The following is a 19,486-nucleotide window of genomic DNA, read 5'->3' on the forward strand; positions in this document are numbered from 1 at the left end:
ATGTATGTATATATAAGTACGCATACATATATGTGTTTGTGTGTGGGCATAGATATGGGTACATTTTTTAAATATATATTTTTCTTTTAGATATAGATTTTTCTTTAAAACATCATCTTATTTCAGTAGTAAGCATCGGAAAAATTAGAAGTTTGGTATTACCTAGAGAATGCACCTCCCACTACCATAGATTGTTGATTTTAATTATATTATTGTATATATCTATGAGCCTCTACGTTCTGAGCTCAAATGTTATCAGAGAGGACTTTTTCTTTTTATTTCAGAAATATGTGAAACATATACGTACAATCGAATCCTCACATACTTTTAATACTTATACTTTTTTAAATCACTGAAAGACATCCATACTGGAGCACACGAAACTAGAAACTGCTTAGTATCTATACCGAGCTCAGTTTTTGGTAGGATTGATTAGCCTTGTTTTGGAGCTATTAGACAGATAAAGTCTGTGATATTCACATGTAATGCATGTGATATGCGGGTTTAAATCTATAGTCTACCTTGCTGATAGGGGCAAAGCCTTTAGTCTCAAATTGTATGGACATATAGTCGTTAATACCAAATATTATGCACATAGTGCTACTGATTTTGATTAATAGGTTGAGATACATGTTTATATCTATTATGCAGAACATTTCAGCTCATCTTATAATACATCTATATTCTTAATGTCATAACAAGCGCATTGAATGAGGTTTGAAAGATGTTCTAGGTTTCTCACCTGCTCCATACATTCCTTGTCGTTTATTAGGATTTCTCGATTGCAAGATCAAACTTGTTAGATCCTGTGGTACGTTTCCAAAAGAAACATGTACGCCTACTATCGATACTGAACAATACTTGGGGTGACGATTTGTATATTTTCATCTGTTTCTTCCGTCTGTGTACATTGCCCAACTTCAAAAAGGAGGGGGAGATGGATGTAAGAAGACAAGTATTAAGAAAATGGAGAAGGAAAGTCTTTCAATTGCGATGTCGGGTGTTACTATTTCGTGAAATTTGAAATGTCATGAATCCTTATCTCGTTCTACGTAGCACATTTGCTGGGGTTTATGCGAAAGAACGCATTAATATTAGTATATGATAAGTATACAATAAATCTAAAATTGAATATCATAGAGAGTTCTAGTCGGCAGATATAGAAGTTATGCTAAAGATCTAACGATTAATTAAATAATTGGGGAGAGTTTCACGATTAGATGTACAATATGGAGATAAATATTCAATGTGATGGGTATAAATGGCTATGAAGAATATATATATATATATATATATATATATACTTAGGCGGAGGAGTGCTGTGTGACAAGAAGCTTGCTTCCCAGCCCCATTGGTTCCCGGTAGCAGACCTAGTGCAGATAGGATTAGTATATTGGAACCAGTATTAAGGAATAGTAGGAAAATATTAGATCTATAAGCCCTACAATTCACTCCATAATTACCCACGGGCATATGACGTAATAGTTAAGAGCGCGGGATACTAACCCCACGATTCTGAATAATAATAATAATGATAATAATAATAATAATAATAATAATAACAACAACAACAACAACAACACCGGAAAAATACCTTAGGAATGAGAACCCAAATTCGAAATTCCCCCAGGACACCTGATGAAGGTTGGAGAGTACATCATCCAAAGCTTTTTGTTAACAACAAGCAAGATGAGGACAAATATCCGTCAAATATAAATAATGTAAATAATGTATAAGATTTTGTAAACTACAAGAGTTCGTGAAATAATTTCCGTGCAACGATGGATGTTGAAACAGATGACGCTATGAATAATAGTATGTAAAATTTGAATTGAATAAACTCTTCGATAGAAAAAGTTTACGACTGGCCGTGGGACCCAAAGCCATAATTTCTGTAAAGATGACATTAGACAAAGGCACAGAAAAGGTGCAGTGAGACGACAAATTAATATACAAGAAAAATCAGAAAAAATCAGCAAGGATTGATGAGAGACACAGACAAGTTTGATCACTCATCACCAGGTTTCTAATATCATTACAATTACAATACCTTCTGACAATATTGTTCACAATATTGATATTACCGACAAAAACTGCTGGGGAATAAGTGAGCAGACATTGTAAGCGAAACTATAAGATAAGAAGAGTAACAGAAAGAAATTGTGTGTGCAGAGCTATCATTAAACAAACACAAGCTATGGCAAAACTAGGAAAAGATCTGAAACGAAACGAATCAGTAGACAATGTCGGTAACAAAAGAGAAACAATACAAAACCCCACAACCACGTGTATATGTGTTATATTGGTATATATTCATAAATAAATGTCTAAAGAAAATATTAATATTTTTTGCATATATTCTGTTATATCCTTTTTTGATTTTTTTTTCATCCGCAGGTTTATATTCTGCTATATATTTTTCCTGGAGATAAATATCATTACTTTAAAAAATAGTTTATATTTTATCGGTGTGATATTGTACTTTATCTGTGTGATATTTTGTATCTTACCTGTGTGTTCTATATTTCTTAGACATATAGTGATGTACTATGTTCCACTAGTTTGTGTTTTAACGAGTAAAGTTTTTTTCGGCGGCTTCTAAACCTTAAGAAACTGCATTCAATCACCTAAAATTTATTTATTGTCTCTCTAACGCAACCAAATAGGCCGGCGTTGTCTGTAGCTATGGACCACTTGCTTACATATTAGCAATATTCATTCAACTGCTGACTTGTACGAAGTCTGCTGATAAAGAAACTCCCATATGAAACATTGAATTCAAATATTGGCACAAGGTCAGAAAGTGAATAAGCCGATAACCTCGACCCTATTACTCAACTGGTACTTATTTTATCAATCCCCAATGAATGAGAAGCAAAATCGAACTCAACGGATTTGAACGAAATACCGCTAGGCACTTTGCCCTACGTACCATCGATTCTGCTGGCTTGCCGCCTTAATCCCATATGAGATGTTGGCATTTCTTACAAAATCGTTTATGAGATTGCAGAAATGGCTTCATCCAGAAAGTAATTAAGCACTTTTGTGGTCTTTGGTAGGTCTAAGTTATGAAATAATTTTTTTGAGAAAAAGCTGATACATTTTCTTTCATGACAGTGTATTTTCTCAGAGGTAGATTCTTCATATGCAAATTTCTGGAAATTATGGACCACTGACGTGTATTTTAATTCTAAAATACCTCACAATCTATCATATGAAATCATTCTATGCGATTAGTAGACCGTTATTGCTTTCCTTGTGCTATCCTAATTATATGTAGGTCATATCCTTTTCAAATGTTATAACTTTGTTCTCAGCGCACAGAAATCAGTAGGAGGGTTAACAGAGAATTTTATTAAAGGGTATCTGTGTGACAAACGAGCATGTTGAAGTACTATGCGCATGACATAGAAATCAACGACTTTTCAAAAGGCGACATAAACCAACTATTTGGTTATCATATACCATTACAATAATTTAGGACTGTGGAAAACGTTCAATGAGTGCAAAATGAAGTATTAAACGGGAAAAATTACCCATTCGGGAGTAGTATTGAATAGTCTGTGCTTTTTTGTTGTCACACACTGATAAAACAAGCACTTCCCCCGTACAAATTGGTTCAGTAAATTATTTAATAGGCACATCCTGCGAGTTTTAGCTGGGCACCCAAAATAAAATAAGATTTTATAAGGTAGGCCCACACCTGAGACAGAAGCAGGATGCTCATGAAGGAGCAACACAACATGTCAAATGAACAACCTCTGTAATACCGAGACTGTCGTATACGAGTCAGACCAATTGGACCAAATTGACAACCAAACAATCGTAAGTACGTAGGAGCAATCGAATGCCCCTTCAGAATCAGATATAATGATCAAAAGTCCCGCTTCAATGTCCCAGAGAGATGCAACGCCACAACCCTAGCCATGCACATATGGTTGTTGAAAAAACGTGCTTCCGAATGTAGCATAAAATAGAGGATTCTAGAGAAATGTAATGTGTACTTCAGTAGCAGCAGGAAGTGCAGATTATGCCTGGTTGAGAAGAGAGCGATATTAAAGAGCTCCCAGCACCAAATAATCTACCTGAACTGCAGAAGTAAAAATTGTAATCCTTGCTCATATGAAAGGAAGCACGTCTATCATACATGCGTGCCCCATCCTTACTATAAGCATATGTCCCCCAGCTTCGGCCCATCCTTCACCAATACCTGGGAGTATGTCAATGAGTTTGACCAGAGCATACACAAACGCATACATCCTAGCACGACGGACATCCTCCCAATACTCTTTTTACACACACTCTTAATATAATCCCCGACACATCTTTGTACCCCTACATACACTGCATGCATACATAAATGCTTCAAGAAAGCACACTAAAGAACACAGATGTGTACACCCCACTGCAATCACTATACATATAGTACACAACACACATTTCCTTTCTACAAGAACACCAAACTTAAAGATACCCACATTTCCCATAAACTCTTTTTCAGGAAACTCTCGCCGACGTGCACTCTCTTCACTCTTGCTCGGTTCGTTTTATAGTATTTTTCACTGCAACCACAAACTGGATGTGCCTGTTCACCCCCAAAAATAGACATATTCTATTCAATAACGGCTAACCCTAAAGAGCGCAGTGTTTTATAATCGGATTGTTACCTAACACTCATTTGAACCCCTACTGCGAAACTGATTGGCAAGATCGGCCGTGATGGATTGCATTTACGCAGTGATATATTTATTTAGAGACTCATGTATAATAGTGAACATTTTGCTAAAATATTTCTAGGTGTGTCGATATGTAGGTCTGTAGTAGCTTTTTCAAACTTATAAAAGTTCTTTACATCGACTTCAGTCGCTATCCTGGAAATATTTTAGTTTCTCGTCATTTCATTTATTATCACTTCAAAATTTCACATTTTTTTCAATATTCTATAATTGCTTTCATGTCCGTTTGATAACTAATAATGGTGATGATGATTATGATGATGATTATGATGATGATAATAATGATGATGATGATAATAATAATAATTTTAAATAGAATAATTATTTTTCTTTAGTAATTACTTTAGGCCATTTCTTTTTCAAATATACCTATTAATATATTTATCAGCATATTTTATTGATAACTTTCCTTACATTTTGATCAGTAGTATTATGAGAATTTCCTTTAACTTCAATACATACTACTTTCAATGCACTTCACTATTCGTCAAGGCATCATTTCAAATTCTATTCAAGTCTAGAATTCCAGTCTAAACTACAACGCTTCCTAAGAAACTATGAAATCATTATGTTTGGTTGCGACTTCTATTGGAACGTTCTTGCCACTTCTTCCTTCTTCTTAGTCTCCTTCTTCTTCTTCTTATGCTGCTGCTGCTGCTGCTACTACTACTACTACTACTACTACTACTACTACTACTACTTTTTTATTCCTTCCTTTCTACTTCCTAATTTTTCTTCCGCTTCTTCTTTTCCTCTTATTCTTCCCCTTCGCCTTCTTCTTCTTCTTCTTCTTCTTCTTCTTCTTCTTCTTCTTCTTCTTCTTCTTCTTCTTATGCTGCTGCTGCTGCTACTACTACTACTACTACTACTACTACTACTACTACTACTACTACTACTTTTTATTCCTTCCTTTCTACTTCCTAATTTTTCTTCCACTTCTTCTTTTCCTCTTATTCTTCCCCTTCGCCTTCTTCTTCTTCTTCTTCTTCTTCTTCTGCTGCTGCTGCTGCTGCTACTACTACTACTACTACTACTACTACTACTACTACTACTTTTTTATTCCTTCCTTTCTACTTCCTAATTTTTCTTCCACTTCTTCTTTTCCTCTTATTCTTCCCCTTCGCCTTCTTCTTCTTCTTCTTCTTCTTCTTCTTCTTCTTCTGCTGCTGCTGCTGCTGCTGCTGCTACCACTACTACTACTACTACTACTACTACTACTACTACTACTACTACTACTTTTTTATTCCTTCCTTTCTACTTCCTAATTTTTCTTCCGCTTCTTCTTTTCCTCTTCTTCTTCTTCTTCTTCTTCTTCTTCTTCTTCTTCTTCTTCTTCTTCTTCTTCTTCTTTCTCTTTACCTTTTTCTCCTCCTCCTCCCCGTCTTCCTCCACCTCCTCTTCCTCCTCCTCCTCTTCCTCCTCCTCCTCCTCCACTTTCCCCTCCTTCTTCTCTCTCGCCTCCTTCTTTTCCTTCTTCCAGACTTCATACCTTCATTGTTTGTTTTTCTATATCGTATTCCGTTTCTGTTCAGTTTCTTTCTCAAACATATATGCAGATCTCACATAAATCCCCTCCAAAAAATGCCAAAAATTCAAAATGAAATAATCAATCTCCAAGGGTCTGAGGCATTGCTGGAATATTTTTTTTAGTATCTGAAAGTCTTGTTTATTTCAGCACACAATACTTATCGAGTATGGTGTTGCAACTCCATTTAATACACATTAGCTCACATTTGACCTCCGATTTTGTGCTGTGCTCTTTGATAAAGCTATTTACCGCTTGAGTAGTGTAACATTACTAAATTATCTTCGATGTCTATATATATATAGTATGTGCGCATGCATTGTAATAGCGCGTCGCCGCATCCACCATTTGTTGAAGGTTCCCTAACAATTTTACAGCACTCAGGCGACAACTGGTCGTTGCTGGTGAAGATTTACGAGGTTAGAGTGCGACTCATACCTCAACCTCTTTTAGTCGTCTTTTACGACACACTGAGAAAATGTTGGGTCTATTCTTTGACATGCCTGGTCCCCACACAGCACTAGAGCAAGGGTTTGCTCAAGAGCACAACACGCAGACCGGTCTGGGATTCAAACTCACCATCTGGTGATAGTGAGCGCAACAATATGTATTTGCATATAAATATAGCGTATTTCTATATTTGAACAAGTGTTTTCTTTGCTTATAATTTTAGATTTAAAACTTAAAAACAGTGTGAAGATCATAACATATACCTACTTCACATAAGAACATTTATATGCATTTATATGCATTCGTGTCTCTCTTTCATTCAATCTTGTCTTTCGTTCTAATTATGAGTAGCATTGGCTATTTGTTCAGCAACAAAACAATATTTATGAACATGTTATTTAACCGTATAATATTTTATGATTATACTTTCTTCTAGGATTAAAATCTGCCATAGTATATTTGAAAGATGCTGCTAAATTTCTAAATTGATAGCACGTAAAATTAAACTGAAAGCTTTCACACTGCGATCATCGGAAACATAATTTTGGGGGGAACGATGGATCTCGAAGCAGATGAAGCTATAAGTAATATTTGTGGTGTTTGTGATTTCTAAGTTGTTTATTGAAAACTCATCTTCTGGTCATCAGCTGAGCGTAATACAAATAATATTTAGCATGTGTGCAACTTTTAAGGAAAATTAATTGCAATTTTTAATGAATAACGAATATTTTCTAACATTGCCTGGGTGAAAGCTAAACTTTAATTGTAACGTGAAGTAAATATTTCTTCTATTCTGCACAATATTTATGTTTTATGTTTGTTTCACACTCAAAATACTTACCTCTATATTATTAATCAACTTGCATTCTCCTCTCACCCATACGTTCATCGATCTAGCATTCTATATGCATTACTATCTCTATCACGATCACTCTGTCATTTGCTCGCTATTCATCTAATAGTCATGTGTACATATAATTCACCTAACAATATATCTGCGTCGCTATTACATTCTTTTGACTATATACTCGGTCTCTTTCAGGTTATTTCTTTGATCACAATTGAATGTTTACAGATGTCTACGATATTACGAATGACGTAGTCACCTTCGTAATATAACCTGCTCTTAGCCAGTAACCCTTTCAGTGAACTATTTCAAATAATACATTTGTCATTTAGCTTCAATTTCACACAATGAGTCCAATTGATACCTTTACATTTTCGAAACTAGGATCATATATCAATACCTCTCATGAGGAAGTATTGATGTCAGAGATGATTATATGTTGCTACTATTATCTATTATGTTGTAGTCGTTGTATTTATGTCTCATTTTACTTAACTGTTTGAAATATTTTCGAAATACTCATTTTTACTTACAACACAATGTCAGCTAACACAAAGGCACATTCCTAAAAACATAGTATCTAAGCTGTTATACAGAGGCTATCACAAGTTACTATAATCAATTAGAGCAGCTTTCTGCTATTCAATCACATTTTTATTCAGTTTTGTATGGGAGGCATCCATGCTATTATATAAAAAATACGGATTCCGCAGAATAGCTATCTAGTGACGATACAATTTTGAAATCCCTTGAATAATTTGTAAATCACATTCGTCCCTGTGTTTCGGAAACAAGGTCTGAAATATTTGTTGATTATTATTTCACTTCCAAACACCATTTATAGTGTCAGTCCTACTCGGCGACATGTGAAAAGTGAATTCTACCATAGCTTTAGGTTCAGCATGAAGTGTCAATTTATTTCAGTCATAGGAAACTGTACAGAAGCCCGAATATCTAGGAGGATGTTTGAGTATATATGTGAGTGTGTACATATTTACACATATATATTTATATACATGTATGAGTATATACGGGTATGTATGCGTATTGGAGAAGAATGTGAGGAATCTGGTGATAATCTAACGTTACGTATTAGCGATAATTCTCTGCATACATTTGTACGTACGCTCATTTCATTATCAATGCGCGACATGCTATGAAACTGCCGCATTTAATCAAGTTCAGCAATTTCTCATTCATATAATTATAAAACGTCCTCTTGTTATTTTGTTTCAGTAATATTAACCCACTTTTTTTTTTCAAAATTAAACAGTCAAGTTTAGTAAATCAGAATTGCACGATTTCTCTAAAATGGAGTCGTTTGATCAGCAGAATGATTAAATATCGAATGAAATCAATGTGGTATTTATTTTAGTTCTGTACGTTCTAAGTTTAATTATAGGTTTAAAAAAAAAAGGTGCAATTCAAGTCCTGGACCGACTTAATCGACTGTAGATTTTGTTTTTAAATTACCTCACATCAAGTTGTTAGCATCTGTTTGTAATACCTTACATTGTTGCATCATAATTACTCATGACACACATCTTGTTAGTTACTCAAACATGCACAAACATTGTCACTTTGAAAACAGGCCTAATTAAAACTTCGTCTTAAAGACGTTAAGTTGGTGGCATATTGAAATAATGTATCATTTGCATAATTTCCAGTTGAACATCAGACGCAATATCATCACTAAGAATAGATTATTTATGTTGGGGAGTCAAAAATTTAAGCTTAGATACATGGATATTTTAGACACTGTTATGAAAGGGGTATTTGAAAATAAAACCCAGTAATATATTTTCTACTCTATTGTGATGTTGTGCTTAACCAGTAATGCCGTGAGTAGCTTCGTAGAGTTGTTGGAATTTATAATTACGCTTAAAAGAAAACCTCAGCTGGAAAATTGTTAATCGTTTAAGGTACGATATTCTTTACTGAGATAACAGATCATCAAAGAGCACTTCAGTTCGGGCAAGATCATATTTTTTTCTTATTATACTGAGATATTTTAAACTTTCAGAATAAAATAATATTTTACACAAATCGACTATCAATAAAGTCGCAGCTACATTCCCAATCTCAGTAAGAGGATAAAATCATTACTTAATGAACTGAACTAAAATGCTACAAACTGGAAGAAAACAGTATAAACTCAGAACCTGGTTGGTAACTTCCTATCCTGGAGGACGAGCAACAGTTGGTCCCTAATTTCGGATTTCTTGTTTCTTCTTCGTTGTTTCGTTGAGGAAACTTTGATTACAGATAATCAGTCATGGAAATGGAACTAATGTAATCGCAAGATCTGAGTTTGTAGATTATACATAATTTCCAGTCTATGGTTGAATTATGAAATTAATTTCCAGAAATAAAACAAACTAAAATGAAGTAAACTTTTGTTCAATGTGCTTTAACTTTCAGCATTACATATTACTACAAATCATTGTACTTTGCAATCACAACACTAAAACCAACACACTGTGCAACTCACCGAATCAGGCTAATTGGCACAGCTTATTGTAAAACCATTGTAGACCTTACAAACAGTGAGTACTGACATGAATCGCCTGGTAGTTCTGGCGTTACATTTCTAGTGTAAAATGTTATGTTAATCAACCTTTCTAAAGGTGACATCTGATTACAATACACTTGAATTTAACCATTTTGTTTTCGAAAAAATATATAAATATAGTTGGCAATAAATCAGTTTATTTTTATCTAGACTAGATTAATGTTACTGAAAGTAAAATTGTAATATTTTCTTAGATGTTTCCATAGTTCTTTAACATATTGTATGTACATAATGAACAGCCAACATTCAGGTGTGTGTTCGTTGTGTTTAATAAAAACAAAGAAAAGCAGCTTAAAAATGTTAGATGGATGGAAAAATACGAAAGCATCTATAATATATAAAATTTGTGGGTAAATGTGTTTATAAAGTTAAAAAATATATGAAAATTCTGCTCGGATATGCGGCACTCAATCTTCTGATCTTTATAGTATGTGGATTCTGATTTAAGTAAGTTTACACAACGTTCATAAATATATTTGTCTGTTTGATGTGTGTGCTTATGTGTGATTTTGTTTGCATGTCTGAATCTGTCAATATATACATGTGATTTTGTTTTCCGTGGGTGCACATGCCGATGCATATTTTTTTGCGTGGGTGCACATTGTGAAGCATATTTGAAAAATATAGGAAATGTAAAATATATTACACTCACAAATTTTGTTCCCAATTTATCTACGGAACACCGCAACGTTGCTAATTGCCCTCGTCTGTATGTGACATTGGTTGGGGTCGGAAGAAATCTCGGTATTTGTGTCGACATGATGCTCGGCATAATAACACCAATTACTGAAATTGGAATTGAATATTAGAATTAATTTTACTATGTATAACGTGTGAGATAAACATAACAATTTTTCGGTACAATTTTTCTATGTTTGTAAAACAGAGAAACATATAATAATAAGATTTGAAAATCAATACACAAAATTAAACAGTTAATAAGTTTCCAGTGGTAAATAATCTTTTGCGTTTAATTATGAAGACTATAATGGCAGTCACGAGGATGTAGAAGCTATTGGTAATAATCGTGATATGGAGGAGGAGGTGGATAATTTTGGCAATATTAATGATAATGATAATTACACTAATAATAATTTTATATTATATCATTAAAATGAACCTCAAGCTCTTATCGGCAGTCTCCAGTTTCCACTAATTACGAGAGGTTCGGATTTGATTCTGTCTATATGCATAATACGCTGGCAGATAGACTGATACATGCATACATGGATAAATACATAATATATATTTGAGAAGGAGGTGAAGTGGCAGAACCGTTTGCATGCCGGACAAAAACTTAGCCGCGTTTTCGTCCGTCTTTAGGTTCTTAATTCAAATTCCGCAGACTGTGCCTTTCATTTATTCGGGGTCGATAAAATAAGTACTTGAAGAGCACTGGGGTCTATCTGATCAACTTCACTCCTTCCTTAATGTTGCTGAACTTGTGTCAAAATTTGAAACCAGTATATACATTTGGCATAAATTGAGTGAAATATTCAACTCGTGTTAGATGTGAACTCAAAAAGGCAAACATATTAACAGCTTATAGGAAAGTATGTTCTTAATCAAAGTGCTGGATAAACAGATATGACCTAAGGATAAGTAACATGAGTGTATACAAATATAAACTCATGCTGTATATTTATAGTAAATGCTTTTCGACAATTATTGTAGTCTAATGGAATTTCTATTGAGTTAGCAGTTCCTGCATTTCAATTGCGTGCGTCACGGTTCATATGACAAAATCAGCTGAGGACAAGTGAAAGACACAAGGTAAAAAAAGAGGCAAACAATTTTATTTTAAAAACTGTTTCGTTTTGGTTATTGAAGAAAAAACATGACTTAAAATTGCTCTTCTCAATATACAACCTGGCTATAAACTTCAAACAACGTATAGTTGAATGTTCTATAATGTAGGTCCGTCGTAATTGCATGTTTCCAGAATTCTTATATTTTTAGTAAACGCATTCATATTCTTGGACCTTCATGTCTTGTTTTCATTTTCCTTTACTCTTTTTGCACGAAATATATTTATAAAAACTGAGGTATATGTATATATATATATATATATATATATATATATATATATATATATATATATGTGTGTGTGTGTGTGTGTGTGTGTGTGTGTGTGTGTGTGTATGTTAGTGTAGGTATGTATATAAATATGCGTGTATGTGCGTGCGTGCGTGTGTGGATGTGTGTGTATGTGTGTGCGTGCGTGCGTGTGTGTGTGTGTGTGTGTGTGTGTGTGTGTGTGTGTGAGAGAGAGAGAGAGAGAGAGAGAGAGAGATTCATCGCCACCATTAAATGCAACAATAACAACATGTCGATATAGCTGTTGCTTTTTGTTGAAGCTACTATCAACGCCGATGTTTATCTTGTTGCAATAAACAACGACATGAAACAGTGGCAGGCTGAATATGGAGGGGTATCATTACGGTAACACAAAATGTTGAATATCATACACTGTATTGTCGAATATCTGTGTAATTTGTTAGGGTGCAGAGTGTTATCTTGTAGATGAACATAGTATGACAATATTTTATAGATCAATATGTTTTATGTATATGTATATATATATATATATATATATATATATAATATATATATATATATATATATATATATATATATATATATATATAAATATATATAAACAAACAGTAAATGAGTATATGCATATATACGTACAGGTATGTGCATACCGACATCCACCTGTATGTATAGGTGCATATCTGGGTACAGAAGATTGCAAACAAAACGTAGACGAGAAAACACACAAGCCACATAGAGAACATTCTTCTTCATCAGCTACCCCCGTTTTAACACCGGCGTTTCGAAGAGCTGGGTATATATATATATATGTATACATATATGGATCAATATATTTGTGTTATACATTCTATTCTTCTCTTCTTTTATTTGTTTCAGTTACTTGACTGCGGCCATGCTGGAGCACCACCGTTAGTCGAACAAATCAACCCCAGCACTTATTGTTTGTAAGCCTGGTACTCATTCTATCGGTACTTTTGCCTTACTGCTAATTACGGGGACGCAAACAAACCAACATCGGTGGTCAAGCGATGTGGGAGGGGGAAAACACAGACACAAAAACATTATATATACATATATATATATATGTATACGATGGGCTTTTTCAATTTCCGTCAACCAAATCTACGCGCAAGGCTTTTGTCGGCCCGATCAAAAGAAGACACTAGCCCAAGGTGCCACGCAGTGGACTGAACCCAGAACCGCATTGTTAATAATGCTAACTACTTACCACACATCCACACCTGCGCTTCTATATACATATTTATGCAGTAGATATTTATTCTTTTGCTTTTTGCTTTTATTCATTTCCTTCGTTGTGTAGCACCCATGTATTACTCTATCGTTCTGACGTGCAGAGTTGCTACGTTACCGATACATAATGACCCCAGAAATTATTGTCAAGTGATGCTGAAGTAAACGCATAAACATGCACAAAATCAAATACGGATGCATTTATATAGTTATATGCGACAGGATTCTACACAGTTTCCATTCTACCAACTACACTCAAACGTTAATGGTGAGCGCAGGCATCCTGTAGAAAATATCCCTAATCCAGAAACCGTGGAATGAGACTGAACGTGAAACTATGTGTATGGGAAGGGAAAATTTTAATTGCGGATCATATCTCTATATATTCTGTACAATATACGATGCGTTATGAAATATTCATAGTATACTGTATTACTAGTATAGTCAACTGAAAACTACATTCGCCAGTTGCAACGTATCATTTCGCAGCGCAATTTAGCGACTCGTAAATTTCTAAATTTTCCCAAACGTTTGTTTTAACGAGCTGTGTTCATATGCCTTACATCACGAGATATAGCCAAACGTCTATATGTTTCAGTTGTATGGGAAACAATAGATTTTCTACAGCGTTTCACCCAAATCAATTTGAAACGCTGTAGAAAGATTTCAGCAATAAATGAAACAATTAATAGTATAACATCCATTGTCGCAATGTCATTCATATCATTTGCATTAAAATAAGTTGCCGATTTATGAACAATAATTTCGTTCCTTAATAGAACGTCTCCTTAGCTGTTTGGAGCGGATTCACGTCAAAGAGTAATGAGCTACTAGTCTGCTATCCAGTTAATGTCAACAGTAGATGAATGGATATCACAATGAACATCGTGTATCAATATCCGAGTTCTACTATAACACAGGGAAATTCACTATAGAGATTCTGCCACCACATATTTCAAGAGAGCAACATTTATTTCTTCCCAGTACCCGCCAGTCCGGCATTGGGGATATGTAAAAATTCCATATAGCATACACGAAAATCAAATTGAAAAGTGCGTGCGTGTGTCTTTATTCATACATATATATATATATACACGCGCACACACACACACACACACATATATAAACATGCATACATAAACATACATATATTGGTTTATTGAATTTCAGTGGGGGGGGATTTTTATAATGATACTTCATGCCGATTCTTTTGTTCTAATTTATTTTTTCCTTTACGTAGGCATGGAGACATATCTATCTATCTATCTATCTATCTATCTATCTATCTATCTATCTATCTATCTACATATAGTCTTTACTCTCTTTTACTTGTTTCAGTCATTTGACTGCGGTCATGCTGGAGCACCGCCTTTAGTCGAGAAAATCGACCCCAGAACTTATTATTTGTAAGCCTAGTACTTATTCTATCGGTCTCTTTTTGCCGAACCGCTAAGTTACGGGGACGTAAACACACCAGCATCGGTTGTCAAGCGATGGTGGGGGGACAAACACAGACACACAAACACACACACACACACACACACACACACACACATATATATATATTTATATATTTATATATACATATATACGACAGGCTTCTTTCAGTTTCCGTCTACCAAATCCGCTCACAAGGCTTTGGTCGGCCCGAGACTATAGTAGAAGACACCTACCCAAGGTGCCACGCAGTTGGACTGAACCCAGAACCATGTGGTTGGTAAGCAGGCTACTTACCACACAGCCACTCCTGCGCCTATAGCCACTCATGCGCCTATATATATACATACATATAATGCAAAGAGAAAGAAAGAGAGAGAGAGAGAGAGAGAGAGAGAGAGAGAGAGAGAGAGAGAGAGAGAGAGAGAGAGAGAGAGAGAGAGAGGTTGAATGTGATTGTGATTGAGAGTTTGCAACTGTCAACTATAACACTAAAGGTTGTATGGTAGAGATGTTTGCGCCTTATTTCCTTCTGTCAAGCCAGTTGGCCAGACGCAAATACTTCCCCGTCTGCCTAGAAAACTTCTCTTGTGAGACAATATTATTTCTAAATGACCGCGTTCGAGAAAACAATACAAACGTTATATATATATATATATATATATATATATATATATATATATATATATATATATATATATATATATGTATGTGTGCGTGTGTGTGTATGTATGTATTGTGCGTGTGTATGTGTGTGTGAGTGTGATTGTGCTTGTATGCATGTATGTATGTGTGTATGTATGTATGTATGTATGCACTCAGTGCTTTTTCTGACGAATTGCCTTTTGTGTGGGTGTATATATATATATATATATATATGTAATGGTAAGTACATCGTCTTGACTTTTTGACTTTTGCTTTCTTTGCTTTTACTTTTGATTTAGTTTTATATATATATGTTTTCTAACTTCGAACAATCTAAAGTGGCCAGGCCTCATCTTGGTCATGACTCCTGATTAATTTATTAATAATGATAAAATTTTGGGGGGCTAATTTCTGAAAGAAAATCGGCATTTTGGTATTTGCTGCCGCTTAGGTAAACTGCAAATACGCGGTAAATTTGAAAAATTAGACATAGAAACACGAACCATGCTCCCTATTGACTCGTGCTTCATATGTTGTCTGATTATTTCTGCTGATGATAGTCCGACCTTTATAAGATATATAATTTTTATCTTACTAAAATTGACTTGAAACCATGGTACAGAATATAAATTGGTAAATGTTTTTATTTTTCATTCCCTTTCGAAATTATCCCTAATTTTGTGGTATGTAGTCTTTTGCTGCTCTTTCTAGCGGGTTAGATGTCCTATTATAGGTATCTCTGCATTTTAAATGAATAATACATAGTCTATTGACTGTTTTTTACTCTCGCTAGACCACTGGTAGTAAATAAAATTTCTAAATTTTTTTTGCTACCCTATAAATTATTATATATATATATATAGTTAGGATTTACAAAAAACGAAATACGAAGACAGGTGCGTAAACAACAAGCAGGTGTATTAGTTTAACGCTCGGGAAGGTGAGAAAGACTTTTAGGTTTCGAGTCTACGCTCGTCAACAGAAAATAACAGGAGAAAATTAACAGACACAATACAAAAAGAAAGCTTTAGTAGCTAGCGGTCATATACACACACACGCTTGCATATATATAAATATATATACATGTGTGTGTGTGTGTGTGTGTGTGTGTGTCTGTCTGTTTGTGTCTGTGTCTCTGTGTGTGCACATACTCACACACACGTATATACACGCTCACACATAGGAGTGTGGGTCTGTGTGTATAAGAATTCTAGTAAGCACATTAGAAATGAAAAACAAACGGCATCGGACGCGTGATGCATACCCTGCGTGCGGATAATTTTTTTCGCAGATTATAAGTGTGGTTTACAATGCGTTGCTTACCAAAGCTTTTTAATTGAAATGAATTATCAATTTTGTAAAGTGTCATCATCATAGGTATTTCTACATGGGCGAAATTAAATCAACTCGTAAATAAACGAAACCCTCGAATCCATGAGTGTACACACACGCACACGTACACACACAATCACAAACATAGAGTTGCATATCTAAGTAGATATTTCATATGAAACAGAAAGTGAACAAGATAGTATGACCACATTCTAATAGATAAACTTCCATTGCCAAAAAATGAGGTACAACCATTATGGATATTATTTATACTCCGGTGAAATTAAGAAATCTAGTCGTAAATTAAGCATTGCGATTATAGGTATTTCTACTTTGGGGAAATAAACAAAACATTCGACTCCATCACTGTACACACACACACACATGCCCACGCACACACATACATGTACGCACGTACATGCACGTACATATACACAAACAAACACACACAATCAGATAATCAAACCAACTGTTCATCATTTCGAGCCACACACCAACGAGTATTTCTTTTAAATGTGGTGAAAATCCGTTCAGCCGTTTTCCAGTAACTTTGCAAACACACAAAGAAAGAAAGAAAGAAAGAAAGTAAGTAAGAAACAAAAAAAACAAAAAACAAAAAACAAAGACGTTTGATTAGAATACCCTGCTCTCGCTTGCGTGCACAGGGTAATTATGAATATAGTAAAAACGAAAGATAATAACTCTGATTTTGGCTAGCTATCGTAATTTATTAGGCAGACAAATTGAGACAAGTGACAAATGTACATTAGCTTTAAATAACATGGGTTGATTTCATCTCTCTCTCTCTCTCTCTCTCTCTCTCTCTCTCTCACTCACACGGACACACACACGCACATATATAATATATATAATACATATATACGTGTGTGTGTGTGTATTTGCGAGTGTGTATTTGTGAGTGTGCATAAGTATATATGTACATACACATATCTCTATATATACATATACATACAAACAAAACACATGAATAAACTCACACACATACATACACAAATGCACACACAAACACATACAGAATCACGCACGCAAACACGTATATAAAAAGAGGCAAAAAGGGGTCAATACATCCAGGTAGATATCTTGAAAGTGCTCAGTATGTCGCAAATTTCGAGAAGGATATGAAACAATCAGATGCCGATAAATTCGAATAGAGTTAACATCTATGGAAATCCTTCGTGTAGGATAAGTAAATTCAAATATCGCCAAGAAGTATTTCAGAAATATAACATGAGAATCGTTTCTGTGGTGCGAGCATATTTAGATATATAATAAAAAGGTACAAAATACCAGTCAAACCTATACATCCAAAAATGTGTTATATCACAATGTTACCAAGGTAGGCTCAAAAGAGATTAAGTTCATAGCGAACTGTGAAAATATCTACAGTATGTAGTCTCATACAAAGAGAGCGTTAAGAAAGAATATAATATTCTATGGAAAGTCAGTTACGTATTTAAACTTAGAACAGAATCAATAGATGACGAAAGAATAAAAAATGATCATAGATATTTTATGCTAAGATATTTAGTTATTTAGCTATTCATGTATGCATGCTAAACACTTTAGAAAAATTATGCTTACTAGATTATTGGAAAAGCACATTTAATTAAGGTGTTATTTGTTATTCACTATTGAAATATTTATGGGAGCATTTCAACGTAAGACCGATTCTACAATTTAATAACCTTGAATTTAAAGTAATCATATAATATACTTCGTTTAGGCTAATACCATACTGAGAGTACAGTATTGTACGATGGAGCGTAATTTCGAGCAATCATATCAAGCATTTCCGAGGAATATTAGTAGTTATGTAAGATGTGAAAGGTGCATTGTATCATCATATTCTTTGATTTAGCCTTTCGGTAATTTTCATCGAAATTTGAATATTATAAACATCATCAAGTAATATTAGCATTATCAACATGTTCATTATTCTTAATTCCAGTTCCAAATCTAGATGTTCTCTTCCAATAATTCTGCTACGCTGACATCTCCCCCGTTGGCTTAGGCAGTTAGAAAGATAAGTCACATCTTCCACAAAATACACTCTAACGTTACGAGAATGTAAATATCGGACAATGTAATTCTAAACACAGATATTTGACCTTAGCTCAAACGTCATTGATTGTGGGCCTCCTTGAACAGTTCGGAACACAGCTTGCACTAAAACAATTACATGTATACAACCAAATCATCTAAAATTGCATTTTACAATATTGCATTTTACTATATTTATCAAAGACAGATTTGGTCAAACCAATTAGTTTGATGGGTTCTCTGCAAACTCTGCTACTTTTAGAGATCCTATACTCCTTGTCATAGACATTATACATCATGTGATATTACGATGTTGATGCGAAGTGAACAACACAAGAGAAATGCTGAATTTTATATTTAAAAATAGCATTTTTTTCTGTTATTGAAGAATATAAGTCTATATTTATATTGTTCTTCTTAATATCTCACCAGGTCAAATACTTTACGTAGCTTGGAGTTGAGTGTTCATAGATGTAGTTACAATTGTAAGTGCATGTCTCCAGAATTTTATAGTTTTATATATAATGCTCAGTCATATTTTAGGCATAACGCTTCTTTTCCTATTCTCGTTT

The 19,486-nt window shown here is 34.4% G+C and overlaps 1 protein-coding gene across 8 annotated transcripts in view; it reads right to left on the reverse strand.

The window, feature by feature from the left end:
* LOC106869914 (neurotrimin) overlaps window positions 1-19,486 on the reverse strand; it is a 1,519,776-nt gene that overhangs the window by 394,355 nt on the left and 1,105,935 nt on the right. For all 8 annotated transcript variants that reach the window (XM_089360901.1, XM_089360902.1, XM_089360900.1 and 5 more), the window contains one exon: window positions 10,783-10,916. In XM_089360901.1, the coding sequence (XP_089217027.1) occupies window positions 10,783-10,916 (134 nt within the window). The remainder of the gene's footprint in view (window positions 1-10,782; window positions 10,917-19,486) is intronic.

The sequence above is a fragment of the Octopus bimaculoides genome, chromosome 12 (genome assembly GCF_046866305.1).
Source record: "Octopus bimaculoides isolate indiv1 chromosome 12, ASM4686630v1, whole genome shotgun sequence".
NCBI classification, from domain to species: Eukaryota; Metazoa; Mollusca; class Cephalopoda; order Octopoda; family Octopodidae; genus Octopus; species Octopus bimaculoides.